The sequence below is a fragment of the Scatophagus argus genome, chromosome 13 (assembly GCF_020382885.2).
Source record: "Scatophagus argus isolate fScaArg1 chromosome 13, fScaArg1.pri, whole genome shotgun sequence".
NCBI lineage: Eukaryota > Metazoa > Chordata > Actinopteri > Scatophagidae > Scatophagus > Scatophagus argus.
Window position 1 is genome coordinate 2166294 of NC_058505.1, and position 15363 is coordinate 2181656.

At 42.0% G+C, this 15363-nt stretch overlaps 1 protein-coding gene across 1 annotated transcript in view; it reads right to left on the reverse strand.

The window, feature by feature from the left end:
- Positions 1-11117, reverse strand: part of LOC124069394 (vasoactive intestinal polypeptide receptor 2-like) — a 40819-nt gene extending 29702 nt beyond the window's left edge. The window contains exon 1 of the mRNA XM_046408554.1: positions 10981-11117. Coding sequence (XP_046264510.1) covers positions 10981-11031 — 51 coding nt within the window. The 5' untranslated portion in view covers positions 11032-11117. The remainder of the gene's footprint in view (positions 1-10980) is intronic.
- Positions 11118-15363: the final 4246 nt, after the last annotated feature.

Sequence of the window (15363 nt, forward strand, 5' to 3'; positions counted from 1 at the left end):
ACAAATGAGAAACTGTGAAACGCATCACTTCCTCTTCGCCAGACAGCGATTGTTTAGCTCATGGAAGAACTCAAACAAACTGGATACACACCAGGCCGAATCGCAGCAGCCAGAGAAAGTGACATGTGGATGGGAGGGAGATTTATGGTTCAGCAGGAGGGAAACACAGCCTGGGTCTATCAGATGTCGCTTTTAGTGGTTTCTGTCAACTCTGCTGCTTCACTTCACTCCTCTCCTGTCCTTCTTCTCCCTGTTTTTCACCCCATTTGGTGTCTGAAGATGTTTTCCAGGCCTCAGTCAGGATCCAGAACCTGGATAAGTACAGAATGATTCATGAAGAGTCTCCCTTCAGAGCTTTAGAAATCCTAATGAATCGTTTTTATCAGCTTGTCCTCCTGCTTCGTCCAGCCGCGATGTTGCTGGCTGCCATCGCGGGAGCTTTGGGAGACGACTGTGTTGTCTTTAGTTTAGTGTTGTCAGGGTTAGAGGTCACAGCAGAGGTCACTGAGGAGCAAGCAGGTCCAGGCCTGCCAAGCTGTCACAGTCACATCTCACACTGAACTAAGTGTGAGATGTGCAGTCCAGACCGAAACAAACTTACAAAACGAATTAAAAGTTCTGAAATAAAGCCGACAAACCTGACACACAACTTACTACCTCGTTGAATCTACAGGTAACATCATTTGAACTGAACGTGGGCCAGCTCAGTTCATGTTAAAGTAACCTTCTGAGTGAACAAACCAAACTCCGTTCTAAATGCAGGTGTTTTACAACAAGGTCGTATTTTATGAAGACTCTTCTGATTCGCTGCGACCTACAGGCTCAGTCAGCACACATTTCACTTACTCAGTAACATTAAATAACCACACATGGACCGGCCAGACCTCACAGGGTACCACAGCTCAATCTGTGGGTGGATTATTTCAAAAAGCTTCTACTACATATACACTTCCATTAACACCATTTATTTAAAAGTAACTGACCGGAGAGACAATTTAAAGTCTTTCAGAAGGTGTGCTACATCACCTCTGTCAAAATATCTTACCACAATATATCTTAATTTACATGCACAACACTACTCCTTTAGTCAAACTCATTTGGTCTGTTTGGTAGAAAAAAATCAGTATTCAGAAAGCAGGAGAGAGCGTAAATATGCATTTATTTCACTAATATTCCCGTGAAGGTAAGACAGAGTGTGAGGTTAACAAGCAAACTGGTGCAGCGTCAGAAATAGCGCGCTCTTCCAGACTGGAGGGTGAGCCTAATGACAAACCAATTATCACATTTGTTAACGAGCTTTGGGGACTGAGCACAGCTGCCGAATAGAGTAGGTGGGCTCAGTCGCACAGGTATGAGTGTTTGACTAAATCACCATTTACGATCAGTGGTTTCAGTGTATTTGTACATATATAATAGGATTCAACTTGGCTTCACACGCTCGAGGGCTTCACAGGCAACAAAGCACTTTGTGGCGGCGGATCAGATTTGAATGTGGGACCAGAAGGAGCAGCCACACTGAGCTGTGAAGAACTGCAGGCCACTGGCTACGGAAACAAAGTAACCAGATTTACTGCGTCCTGCTGTTGTGTTTAAAGGCACTTGTTCATGAAAACAAGTTGCAGGTGCACGGAGCACAATGGAAATTAGTGTTAGTTAATTAGTTAAAACAGTATTTTGTCAGGCTGCAAGTTCTGGTTTAAAACCCTCCCATGAGCTCTGCAGTTTTTATGTTTCCATATTTTCCATGTTTTCGAGGTTCGGGAGAAGGAACGTTTTATTTCCCTCTTCAAAAGTCTTTGTAAGGGACGACCAATCACCACCGTGTCAGATTACGTGTCATATGCTAACATACACTCTGCTGAGGTGACAGACTGGAGCAAACAAACGCATCTTCTGAACACGTACTGTATGTGGAAGAAAAATAAATAATAAATCCTTGACATGCGGTTAGACTGTGAAATGAATCACACTCCTCACTTGTTGTAACAGCATAAGCAAACTGCCTGAAGTGTAAATGTGGCAACAGACATCGTTGTGCAGATCCCCAGAGCGAAAACTTGATATAAAGGAGAGCACACGGTCCTTATCAGAGCCGCGTTTGTGGGCAGAAAAGCCTATTAGGACGCAGCGCTCCAAGAGATTACACAGCTACCAGAAAACATGGTTTCCTGATTTCTTTTATCACCATAATCACACCTCAGGGCCGACTCCGAGCACCACGGAGCTCCACTTACTCCAACCAGCTCATGTTCCAGATCACTTTAGAAATTCACATGCTTAAAGTCTGACTTGCTGTGGAAAGAAAAGTTTGATCTGAACTTAAGCATCTGCTGTCTCAAATAAACAAAAAGCATTCTTTCCTCCTGAACAGTTCAGACTGGGCCTGTTCAGGCTTCAGTGCCTTGCTGAGGCGCACTGAGCAGAGCCAGCAGCGGCGCAGGCAGGAAAGACTGCTGCTCATTCAGTTCTCCAGCTGGTCCTCTGGTAACAAGCCTGCTATTCTGACCTCCGGGCCACGGCTGCCCCAAATTTGAGTGGTCTAAATAAAATGAGACTCCGTAAGGGTCCACAGATATGATTGTTGACCTCAGAGTCGAACCCCGAGGCACAACTCCACCCCGGCTGCACCATCTGCTTCAGGGTTTCACAGCAGACTCAGAATAACGTCAGAGCAGACTCACCAAACCTCCCTTTGCTGTAATAACGCTGCCACCAAATAAACTCAGGGTTGTGGTGACTGATATTCTGGAATCTGAAAGCTGGTTTCATGTGGATCCCTTTGATTTGTGAATTGTGATGAAGGCATACTGAGGAGAACAATTTGTACAGTGGAAAGATTAATGAAGACACTGTTTCTAAATTACTTCAAACTGAAGTTAACATCAGCACAATAAATATATATCTGCAATCAGCTGATATTAGTCTTGCTCTATTATAAATCAGAAGCTGCACTAACTTCAGAGGGCTGTTTCTCAGGGTTTGGGCTCGGCCCCTGACTTCCAGTGAAGGGAAATCTTAATGCTTCAGCATACCAAGACATTTTGGACAATGCTATGCTTCCAACTCTGTGGCAACAGTTTGTTGAAGGCCCTTTTCTATTCCAGCATGACTGTGCCCCAGTGCACAAAGCAAAGCTCCATAAAGACATGGTTGGATGAGTTTGGTGTGGAAGAACTTGACTGGCCCACACAGAGCCCTGACCTCAACCCCATCCAACACCTTTGGGATGAACTGGAACGGAGATTGTGAGCCAGGCCTTTTGGTCCAACATCAGTGTGTGACCTCACAAATGCTCTACTGCATGGCCCAATACTTTTGTCTACATGGTCGCTGGTCTATGGTAAAAATAAAATAGTAAAGCAACAAGAAAGTGGAGGAGATGAGGGTATAAACTATTGAATCGGTGGTCTTCATGTCAAAATGAACACAGTAACACTCTAGTCAACACAATAGAAAAGAGTGAGATACATAGATAGATAGATACTTTATTGATCCCAAGGGAAATTCAATACAAAACAGTTAGCTCAACACTTTGAGGTTGGGAGTAAAACTGGCTGCAGATTGTGCTGTTCATTCACAGTGTGTGTCGTGGTCCTGCTCTGATCTCGCCAAAAACTCCACTCCTAACAGGAAATAAAGGGAAAAGATGGTCGTGCCACAGAGTTCCAGTGCTGCTGCACTGACACACTCGTTACCATGAACACACACAGCTTACTTTGACTCAGTGTCACCTACTGCATCCTGCTGCTTCACGTAAAAATACTCAGCTGTGTACCAAACCTCTGCAAACAGCACCACTTCCTCCTGTTCGAGTAACGCTCACCCGGCTGCAGAGAACGAAAACTCAAACTGAAGCTGCGTGATTGTTTGCTTTTTCTAAAAAAGATTTTACATAATAACGATTATACAATATGATTACACAATGCTGGATTTGGTCTGTTCATCTGATTTGTTAACAAAAAAGAAAAATAAACGGAGCTTGGGAAAATAAGCAGCGTCAATCCCATTTAGGCTTGTTTAGCGGACGCCTTTATCCAGCATGATGACAGTACAGCACAAAGAGCCCATCAGAGGAATACGCTAAATCTGAACCAGATCACGAGAACTAGAAGACTCTAACACCAAAGAGCTGTTAATATTTTTAGTGCCTCTATTATGCTGCACTCTGTTGTGTGCAGGCTGCACATAATGGAAGCGAGCGTTTCATCTCATTGTGTTAATGTTCGCGCTCGCAGCACAAAGTAACTGTTGGTTAAGCAGCTGCACACGGCAGATCACTGCGTGCTGTGGCTCGCTGCTCTCTGAGGCCTGAATACAAAGAGAACAAACACACAGTGAGATATTGTGTCGTCTCTTTGGAAAACTCTAACAAAGATGAAAAGTATGTGTAATATCAGTGTAACATGAGCATCTTTGGTGACTCTTTTGGAGACCCTGTGATGAAAATTCTAAGTTGTACTGATGCAAATCCATAAAGACCACAGTTATTATTGCACTTTTCTGCAGAATTACTTTGAAATTAATTATCCTACTCATCAAACACAGACACTGATAATCTGAAAAATGCTGAATCTGATAATCGGTTTGTCCCTGCTTTTGTTCGTCACCCGACTTCCTCTTCTGCTCCTGTCGTGATGGCTACAGTTGGTGGACGTAATTGATTGATTAATTAATTGGACAGTTTGGATAAACTGTTGCTGGTCAAGAAAAAGCTTAAACATGTTGCTCCATGCTTTGAGCTGCTGTTTGAAATTTTTTAATTTCTTTTCATTTCATTTTAAATGTTTGTGTTAACCTGCTGCTCATCAACAGGAGTTTCACTGCTCCAAAGGTCGTCAGTATCTCCGTTAACCCTCAAGATAAAATCAGTACAACAATTCATTTCCATATGAGGGTGAAGACGGCTGCAGCTCTCTGACGGCGAGTCCCTTTGCTTCCTTGAAAACGCCAGCAGGCAGCACACTTATCGCATGGCACCGTGAACTAAGGTGCAGCTCTATCACTTTGGACAAAACGTAACCAGCAACGCATCGGGTGAGTCTAACAGCCTCACCTGGCTGATGATTCCCGCTTTATTTCGTCAGCTTTATATTGCCGTTGCATGAATCCGTTCCTATCCACCCAAATCTGCAAAGTGGTATCGTTTGTAGCAGGAGAAGACGCGTGACTGCCACCTGAACGTCAGCTGTGTTTGGGCAGGCGACTGTTGTGCATTTCTGAAAAGCTTGTGAGGCTTTCAGCGAGTTGTTATGCTGATCAAACTTCAAAGTGTTGCTTGAATCTCGCGTCTATTTGGAGAAACGTAGGCTTGAAGCAGTACTGCAGTGCTGCTTTGCCTCTTTGTTGGCTCCTACTTGAGAAGGTGTGCGCTGCTTTGATCGCTGCTAAAGTGGGAGATGCAATTTTCTATACTTTTGTGCTGCCTCCTCGATGCTTGGTTGTTGAGAGGTGACGTTAAACATTCTCGGGCAGCGTGCGGATCATAATGCCCAAGCGTGATGGGAGCGCAGTGGTGTGGGTGTGGTGTAGGTTTTGTGGGCGCCAAAGCTTCCTGCTGATCCCTCTGGAGGTGGAAATACCTGCTGTCCTCTATCATCCCTCACAGTTCTCTGTGTAGGTGCTGCTTTATGATTTCATACCACAGGAGATGAGCACATGAACATCCAGAAAAACCTGAGGGACACAAAGGTCCTCACTGAGTCTCTGCAGTTCAGTTCATCTGGTCCAGATCCAGGAGAAACTTACACGACATCACCACAGGTCATTCATTGGTCAGCATCGGTGACATCGTCCTTCACTGCATCTCTTTCTTTGTTTTAAACAGCCTGTTGTCCATCAGTAAATTGTGTTAATTACATCCTGGTTTCCAAACAGACACACAGAAACATGGGAAACAACACTACAGTAACTCTTATAATCACGTAACTTTCAGTCCTGATGAAGCAATGATTGGTCACAGATATGAATTCTGGATGTTAAGACTGATCCAGAAAAAGCAGTTTTTGGAGGACGACCCCCCTTCCTGTAGAGGAGGGAAGCAAAGGAAGTAATGCTAAGGTGCTTAAGCTAGTGGTTTAGTTTGCATTTTAACTTCTGCCTGATTTTATGTCACACGTCTTAGATTCTCGTTTTTCTTCACCTCTCATCTCTCTTTTCTTCTTATAAATATTGTATGAGCACTGTTGAGTGGAGCCTGAGAACAAGAGTCACTCCATTCTATCTCTTGTGCATGTGACAAACAAAGAAGTTGAATCCACACTAAAATCACACACTTGCTATTAAAAAGTCCTGTGGTTGGTCTGTTCTACTTTCACATCACAAATGGCTGCTTGGCTCGGTCTGTCCAGGCTGCTGTCAGAGCTGTAAATTAAGACTGTGTGCACTTCATGACCGGACTTGCTTGTGGTGTGAAAGTAAAGTGGAACAGAAGATACTGTGATAACAGATGTGAGATTTTAGCACAAAGTCAAAAAACAAACTGAACACCCTGAACAAGAGGAGTTCAGGGTGAGGGGTGAGACGGCGAGGGACGTGCCACAAAGATGGTGTCTGACGCTGTTGGAGCGCCGCCGGGTTACTACAGGGGGTTTATGCCATCATGTCAGGAGAAGTTGAGCTGTTCTCGTGGCAAACTGCTCAACAGGTTTTGTTCACATCCAGTTTCTGTTTCCATTCTTCCAGTTTGAGTCTCGACAAATAACTCTCAGTTTGCTTCCACAGATGAGCTTCTGCGGACTGCACGAAGCATCAGCTCAGCACTTGAAATCTACATCACGCCTTTAAAGCACAACGCTTTAGCTTCTCTCTCTCTCTCTCATTTTAGTGTTGTTACTATTGTTACTTTGGTCCTAATACCCCGCGAAGAGCACGATTTGTCATGTTTTTCTGATAGATGTCCTCTTGTGGTCGTGTCAGTGATGACTGTGTGTGTCGTCTGTGGGGAAGGTGGAGGCGGTGTGATGTTGTCACACTCTCTGGCCCTCGGACGCTGGCTTTACAGGTGGTTAATGTCATCAGCGTTCTGCCACTCTGATGCGAAGGCCACTGTTCAACCTCTGGAAAGGGAGGAAGGCTGGTGACGCGACCGTTTTCTCTCCCTACAGCACTGTGTGCCGTCCGATGTCGCCTCGCAGAGACCAGACTCGCGTTGTTGTTACAAGGGTTTGCTCTGGAAAAAATCCAATTAGAATCGACTGAGCCGACAGCTGAAAATACGGCCAATCAACAAAGCGAAGTTATGCCATCGATTTTCCGAAACAATGAAATCTCAATTTCCAGACTCAATTAGCCATTTCTGTTTAACTTGTTTCTTACTGTTCAAGTTTTCAAAATCCACATTAAAACATGAAATCTGAGGCAGTGAATTCTGATTGTCAGAGGGCTTCTGGCTCATCAGTCATGAGGGAAGCGTAGATTAGAACAGCGGACATCTTCTCGACTTGTCAGGCTGCGTACTTTAGTTTACTTATTCATGTTGAGAAGTTGGGAGGTAGCCCGAGGTCGATCGTGAAACGTCTGCAGTGTGTTTTTTTGTGTGAAACTTTCTGTGATGAAGCCATGAGGCAGTAAATGACGCAGCAACAGGATTATACATGCTGCACACAGCCGAGACTCTTCTAATCTGTTCCTCATTTTCTTAATTGGCATTAGGAGATTTTCCTAAAATGGAAACCTGTGAAATTCATCTTCAGTCTCCGTCTTTACTAAGTCGCTTCATCATTGTTTCAGCTCCACACTCGCCAGACATCAGCTGTCAGTCAAACAGCGTGAGCTTTGATGTCTTCTTACAAGGATTTTCAGTGAATAGAACTGAGCTGGATGGGCTTTTTTCTGGTTTGCCATGAATGACATTCAAACCGTTGTTGGTTAGTTTTTATAAATGTTAAGTTTCCTGGTTTGAAAGTTCAGAACTTACAGAGCTTGTGCATCCTGTCAATAGTTTGTTTTAAATGCGCAGTTTACCCCAAAATCAAAAATACAATTTTTGCCCTCCTGCCTGTAGTGCTGTTTATCCATCTAGATATTTTTGATGAGCTGCTGAGTTTTGTGGAGGAAGCAGCTGTGGAGATGACTGACTTCTCTTGAACATAATGGAACTCGATGGCACTTTGCACCCAATCAGGAGCAGCAATCAGCTGTCAATCATGACAGAAAAATGAACATCGGTGTGGTAACAGCTACCTATATATAAACATCTAAACCATAAATACCATCTTTGGAAAAGATTTTATTTGACATGTATTTTGAGTTTTTAGTTTGGCTCATGTCCCATCTGCTAACATGGAGGGGGAGGGGCTTATGAGCTGTACTGCAGCCAGCCACCAGGGGGCGACCACATTCCTCGTGTTAATCATTTGTGATTCCTAGAAGTCTGATAGTAGTTTGTAACTTTACTTTTGTAAATCTGATTGTTTTCTTGTCGTTTCTTCCTTCCTTCACCATGTTGATTCAGGACAAATTTAATTCTACCTTTCCCAAACAAATGAATGTCTGTTTTATTTGCTTTGGTTTAAATTTTTGATTATTATTTAAGGCTAGTGAATCTCTGCAGTGTTTCAAAACAGGATTTCTTCTCTCTTCTCCTGAATGAAAACGTGTTTTCAGCAGATGTGCTGGTGATCTGAAAATCACCAGCTGATCCCAGGCATCTGGTACTCTTTGTTCTGCCAAATAATATCAGACAAAATCAGCACAGGTTAACCGAAGTGAGAACGCTGCCTTAGACATGAGGCCCTCCTTGACTTTTGAGAAACTGTGTTTCTGTTTAGAAGCTGCCGTGCTGAGCTGGATCAGCTCCTGTTCTGACAGGTGACTTCACACCTGAGTTCCTGCTGTCCTCTGACAGAACTGACAGACACACAGGGACAAAACTGAAAAATAACACCCAGCACAGATGCAAAATGACTTCTTCATTTCCTCTTAATTATAATTATGTGTTAATTCTTTGTAAGTCTGCGGCAGCTGTTCGGGCTCTGCTCTGAGTACGTCCACATGTCACACTCAATTTGTCCTCAAACCTCCTCCTTCACCCTCCCAGCAAATATGAGTGGTGTTTGTGGTTGTTGAAGAAGGTGACTTTAAACAAGCCTCTCGATGTACAGATCCAAGCCCTGTTCTTGGGAAGTGCTTTGTTTATGAGACAGACATGTACACCAAATTCCATTGGCTTTATTGGGAATTTACTGCAAGAAGAAAAGCACAAGTCGGAGTGATAGCAACCCCATTTGGTATCAGTGTCCATCCATCCTGAAGTGCCTTTGAGCCACAGAGACGCTGAACCCCAGACAAGAGGAACCGCTTCAGAATCTGTGCTTATGTGAAAAGGTTTTAGCGTACTCAGGGCAGCCGTGTTCATCAGTCAGATAATTAAAGCCTCACATTAGTTTTGGGTGATGAGAACATTTTGACAGCCCGGTCTGCTTTTAGTCAAAGGAGGATTGTAGAGAAGAGGAGCGAGCACTGTTTATCCTGTGAGGCGGATCAAAAAGCCAGATCACGTGTCGGGGCTGACAAAAAAAGTGGGATAAACAGCTGGAGGCTGGCTCGACAAGAACGACCAGCAGTGAGGGATTATTTCCACAAAATGATCTGAATTCATGAAAACAATGAGAGGAACTAATTATTCCTCACAGATGCAAACATTTCCATCTGTTCAACTGTCGGTTATTTTCTCCATTAATTGATTTGTTTTCCAATAATGGAAATGATTTTCAGAGCCCAAGGAGATGTTTGCAATTTGCTTTTTTGCCACGAGAAGATATTCAATTTCTGATCACATTAAGTAAAAAGCAGCAAAGTCTCACACCTGAGAAACTCAAATCAGGGAGTTTCACTTGAAAAATAGTTAGGACTAGTCAACAATCGAAATAGTTGCTGGTTAAATTCAGTACTGATTATCGACTATTTGTTCTAGTTTCAGCAGGTTTTTGACAGGCATCTGAGACTTTCAAAATAAAGCTTGCTGACACGGATTTCCCACACAATGACATGACAGTTGGAAAGTCCTTAACGTTGTGGGAAAGTTGCAGTTTGGTTAGCGTTAGACACAAAAACTGTTTGGTTCAAGAAAAGCGTTTGATTAAAACAAGAATGTTAACTTACACAAATAACGTACTTAAGTGTCATATGTCCTGTAACAAATGACTGATTTCATTAGTGATTAGACGTGGACCGATATGTTTATTCTTTTCAGGGTTGATATTCATAATTAGTAATCAAGAAGATCAATATTTGGAAGTGATATGTATGTAGAAAAATAAAAATTTAAGTTTAGAACAGCCAGTGATGGAATGTAACTGAGTTCAGTTCATTCAAGTACAATTTTAAGGTACTTTGCTTTTCTACTATTTTATACTTCCACTCCACTACACTTTGGCAAATACATTATATTATTAATATTAGGCAAATATTGTACTTTTTATTCCCTACTTTGCTTATGTATTAACACAAAATATAAATGTAATATTATGAACAATTATCTTTATATTATTAAAAAACATGTGCTGAAAGCTGGAAAATATTGGATAGATACTGAAGATGGTTATTTAAGATATTTAATGAAATATAATATAAAACAAGTAAAAACAGCAAATAATCACCCGAGTGCAGAACTTTGAGTAAATTAGCTGACGGTAATTTTATTATCATCATGTGCTTCTTCATCATCATCTGACAGGCCAGACAATCAAATGGGCCTTCAGCTTTAATGGTGAAGATAATGAGCAGATGAATTGATGGAGAAAATGACTAATCATCACAATTATCGCTCCCCACAAAACTCACAAATTCATTATATAAATATAAATGTTTTACCACCAGCAATGGCAATAAACCCTCCACATCCTCAGTGTTTCCCCTCTTAGAGCATGTCTGTACTAATCAGGAGGGTTTATCAGCATCAGTGAATCTGCAGAGTAAATCAGAGCAACAACTATAATAATACTTATTATTATAATTTACAAATCTTTAGTCGGGACTCACCGTGAGCAGACACGTGGAGAAACACAAGGTGACGAAGAGCCAAACTTTCATCTCTCTTCTCCTCAGGTGGAAGAAGCCTCTCGGTCAGCCGTCCTCACAGGAGAAACTTGGGTCAAAGCAGGAGTGCGAGCTTCATTTAAACTCCACCTCAGACTGTTTCAAACAGGATCTGAACACTTCATCAATTCCATGAGTGTGGGACAGAAAGGCAGAGGAAGCCAGAGCCGGTGATGTTCTGCATCCACACTGGTCTGCTCCACAGAACTGAATGTGCAGAGAGAGCAGCTACTCGCAGCTGCCTTCAGCTGGCAAGCTCACACACACGCACACACTTCCGCTCAAGACCTTCAAAATAAAACCTGCAGCGAGCCTTGCTGTGATGTCGGTCAGTCAGTTGAGTTTCCCATTGTTAACAGTTGTAGCAATGTTTTATCAGTTCAACAAAAGTAACATTTCTGTTAATTTCATTAACTTCCTGCCTTTGTTAGGACTGTTTTTGATTTTTGATTTCTAAAGAACGGTTCACCCCAAAATGAAGATTCACTCATTATCTTCTTAGCCCTGTCCTGAGGGGAAGTGAAGTTTCTCAGTCCCCAAAACATTTCTGGCATTGCAGCATCCTCTTAAACAACTGGGGAAATTAAGGATATTATTAATAATAATGAAGATAAGTTTGTGAGTTGGGACACTTTAACATGAGAGTCTATGGGAAGGGACTTGCTTTTGGAGCCAGCAACCAGTGGCCATTTGTGGAACTGTAGTTTTTGGTCATACAAAGTAAGGCTTGACTGCAAAACCAGTGAGTGTACACTGTAAAATACCAGCAGCTGTGGTTGCCAGAACACATTACAGTATGCATTTTTAATAACCATAAATTCCAAGGTAAAATAATGTTGTCTGTTTACGGTAAATCACTATGAAAAATCAAACAATATTTAGTATTTTACAGTTTTTCTGTTGCTATTTGGCAGATTTTTACCATAATTTCAACATCTTTATTTTACAGCGTAGAGACTGAAGGTGGGGAAGGTTTTACTGCTCATGGATTCAGTCTTTCATTTGTAAAAGAAAGGCTGTGCTCGTCTTCTTTCTGTAGTTACATAGTCAAAACAGCGTGACTACAGACTAAAATTATTGCAGACTAAAGTCCAACGATTATTCAGTCATCCAAGAGTCTCAGTGTCGTCTTAAATATTGATTTGGCTGCTGGGGAAATAGCTTTGGGAGCAATCACACAGTAGAATAATTGAGACTGGCTGAGAGAAAAAGGTTTTAAATAAAATAAATATGCACACAGACAGTGGACAATGAAGTAAACATACAGACATTCAAACCACACTCATTTATATTCACAGCCCATTTCCTTTAATGTGTACCACTGAGTTTGTCTGAAACTCCCAACATTCCCATGCAACGATTCAATAATTTGACTTTTTCCAGTCCTCTGCTGCTTCGCAGTACCGTCATCCACAGAGTGGGCCAGCGTGTACCTCAAACAGTACAGTCCCTACTTTTTGTCAGTACATCAGTACATCTCAGTGGGGTGACAATTTGTCAGATTTCTACATGAACTCATAGCTGCAGTGGTTAAATTTATTGTCAGATCCGTCCTCTCCTCCTCCTGAAGGGCGAGTCAGTTTGGCAAATCAACTTAAAAGCATCGACATATTAGACCAGTGTTACATTCACCATCTGTTTCTGTGCTGTTTTAATAACACAACTGACAGCAACACCTGAGCAAGCAACTACATGTTGTGCACATTCACAACACAACACTTAATGTTTATGTACATGCAAAATATTTCAGGACAACCAGGAGCAGCTGGATCGAGTGATTCTTAATTAGCAAGGTCACCGGCAACTGTTAACAGTGGAATAAACAGGTGAACTTTTAAAGGTGCAGTGTCTAAAATTTAAAAGGCCTTTCTGAGAACACACACGAGGTAATATAAACTGATTTCTTTTTAATTGGAGCGTAAGAATGCTGTGAGACACGACAGCTGGATTCTTGTTTGTGACTCCACTTCAGTGAGCTTTTAGGGTTTCAGCTGCACTTTGAGATAATAGAAAGTGTTTCTTTGAGTCCCAAGCAAAGGCCAGCGAACTGCCAGATGAAATACACCCACAGAAAGACCTCAGCCTCTCTCCATTACAAATGCACACACTCTCAGACCTGTACATGGTTTTTGTCTGAAGTGGCACATATTTACACAAAGCCAGAGACCCTCAGCTGCCCTGCTGTGGGCCAGAGTATCAACACCGCATTAAAAATGTGCAGACAGAAAACGTAAAGCAGTCACTCTCCGTCCAGCTGCTTCAAGTGCTTTACGGCTGTGTATAAAGCCAAATTTAAACAGTGCGGTGCTGTGAATCCACTCTTAAACAGAATGTACCCGTCCTGATCCAGACAAGGGAGAGACACTAATCATCCAGTTTTTGTTGTTGTTTGTTTTTTCCATGTCACGCAGACGTGAAGATGTTTTCTTGATCCTATCTTATTTGCAGGAAGAACACCTGAGAGCAAAGTGTGCTGACAGAAACGAAATGAAAACAGCTAATGAAAGTTTGATTGAGTTGATAAGTTTGCTCTCAAAGTTGTTCAGACTCGATGTGATGAAGACGGGGTTGGCGTTTAATGAAACAGGTTTGATCTGATTAACCTTTCATCCCAACTCTCATTAATCATCACTTCAGTTTGCTTTGGTGTTTTGTTGCAAGATGCAAACGGAGTTTTCTGAGTAGTTATGCATGAATAGTGAATTTTACAGGCTGAAAACTGTATGCCAGAGGTCAGTGTACAACACACGGGTCTGTGGCACAGCGGAGTCCATTTGAAATTCTGATTTTTTATTTTCTTAATGTATGTTAATTTTATTCTGCTCAATCTGGAAAATTCAAACGGAGTAAAATTTATGCAGCACAGGCGCAAAAAATGTGTTCTGTTAACTCGTGTGTTCACAATCAAGAACAAACTTTCAGCCTCAACTTTTTAGCAACATGGATGAGGTTTCCCCAAAGCGGCCAGCATGAAAGGGAAATCTGATTTACTGCAGTGACGATGGGGCCAAGATGTTTGAGGGACACCAGCCGCATGCGGTCGGGCACCAGGGACTCAGGATTCATTTATGGCGAAACAGTTAATAACCCTGTTTAAGATTAAACTCAGATATTATTTAACTGTTTAATCAGTTAGAGCCACATGGAGGCCAGATAATTCTTCAAGGCATGGGGCAGCATATACGGCCCTGCGTCACACTCTGCACACTGCAGGGGCACCCCGCGGGGCACCTTTGCAGAGGAGGATGTTTGGAGTTTTTGTATCTACTATATCAATGTTTGTACAGCAGGTATCACGTTGATATGTGAGTTTACGTTCGTATCAGGAGGAGGATGGGATGGTAATACAGCACATACAGCCACCGGGTGCCTTTGCTTTGATATGGCGTTTTAACACTTGTAAGGAGACGTTGAGACATTTTGCAGCCATCTTGGTGTTAAGAAAACGAGGCATTTTAATGCAACCAACTGGTCTTTGTGCTTAAATCTAACCAGACCTTAAATTAGGCCAAAGTGCTGTCACAGCATAGAACTGACAATTGAAAAAGTAAAGTTTTAACAAATCCACAGGAAACATATGGTATAAATGTTGAAATCATATACGAAATGCACAAATTTCTCATATCCACATTTTTTTTTTTTTTTTTACAATGCCAACATTAATTCTAATGATTGTGTTGAACTGTGACAGTCTCAGATTTTATCCTGATGAATACATTTCTCAGGCTTCCTCAGGAGAACTGTATCTTACTAAACAAAGTAAAAAGGCCAACAGAAAACAAAACGAGGCTAATTTTTTCATACCATTTGACAGCACATTGATCAAACCTCACAGACCAGCCAGTTTCTGCAATAAGTGGTAAAACAGCAGATGTGGGACGGCCAAACAAGGATTCTTTTAGATAAATTGTATACAACATAATTCTCAGCACAGTATTTGTATTTTACCTTCCTTGCTTTAGTCAGTACACGAGCTTTTCTAGTCTGAGCAAACACAGATTCTCTGAGCTGCGTGGATCTATTTGTGATTAAAAATGCTTCATCAGACCACATTTATTCCAAATAAATATCTTTCTCCTCAGCCTGCTCTCCTCCATATCAGATAACTGAGTCCATAACTGAGCTCCACCTTTCTGCCTCACGACCTTCCCACCATAAGCACTACATCTCCCACAACAGCCAGCTGGGATGCATTCTGGTGCACATCCAGAAAATATCCTACAGGATCACACGCAAGATCGAAAAAGTCTATGTTTGAAATCTCATATCCTTCAGGTTTTTATATTCACCTGTGATTCACCCCAAAACCTTAAAGAAATGAATGTG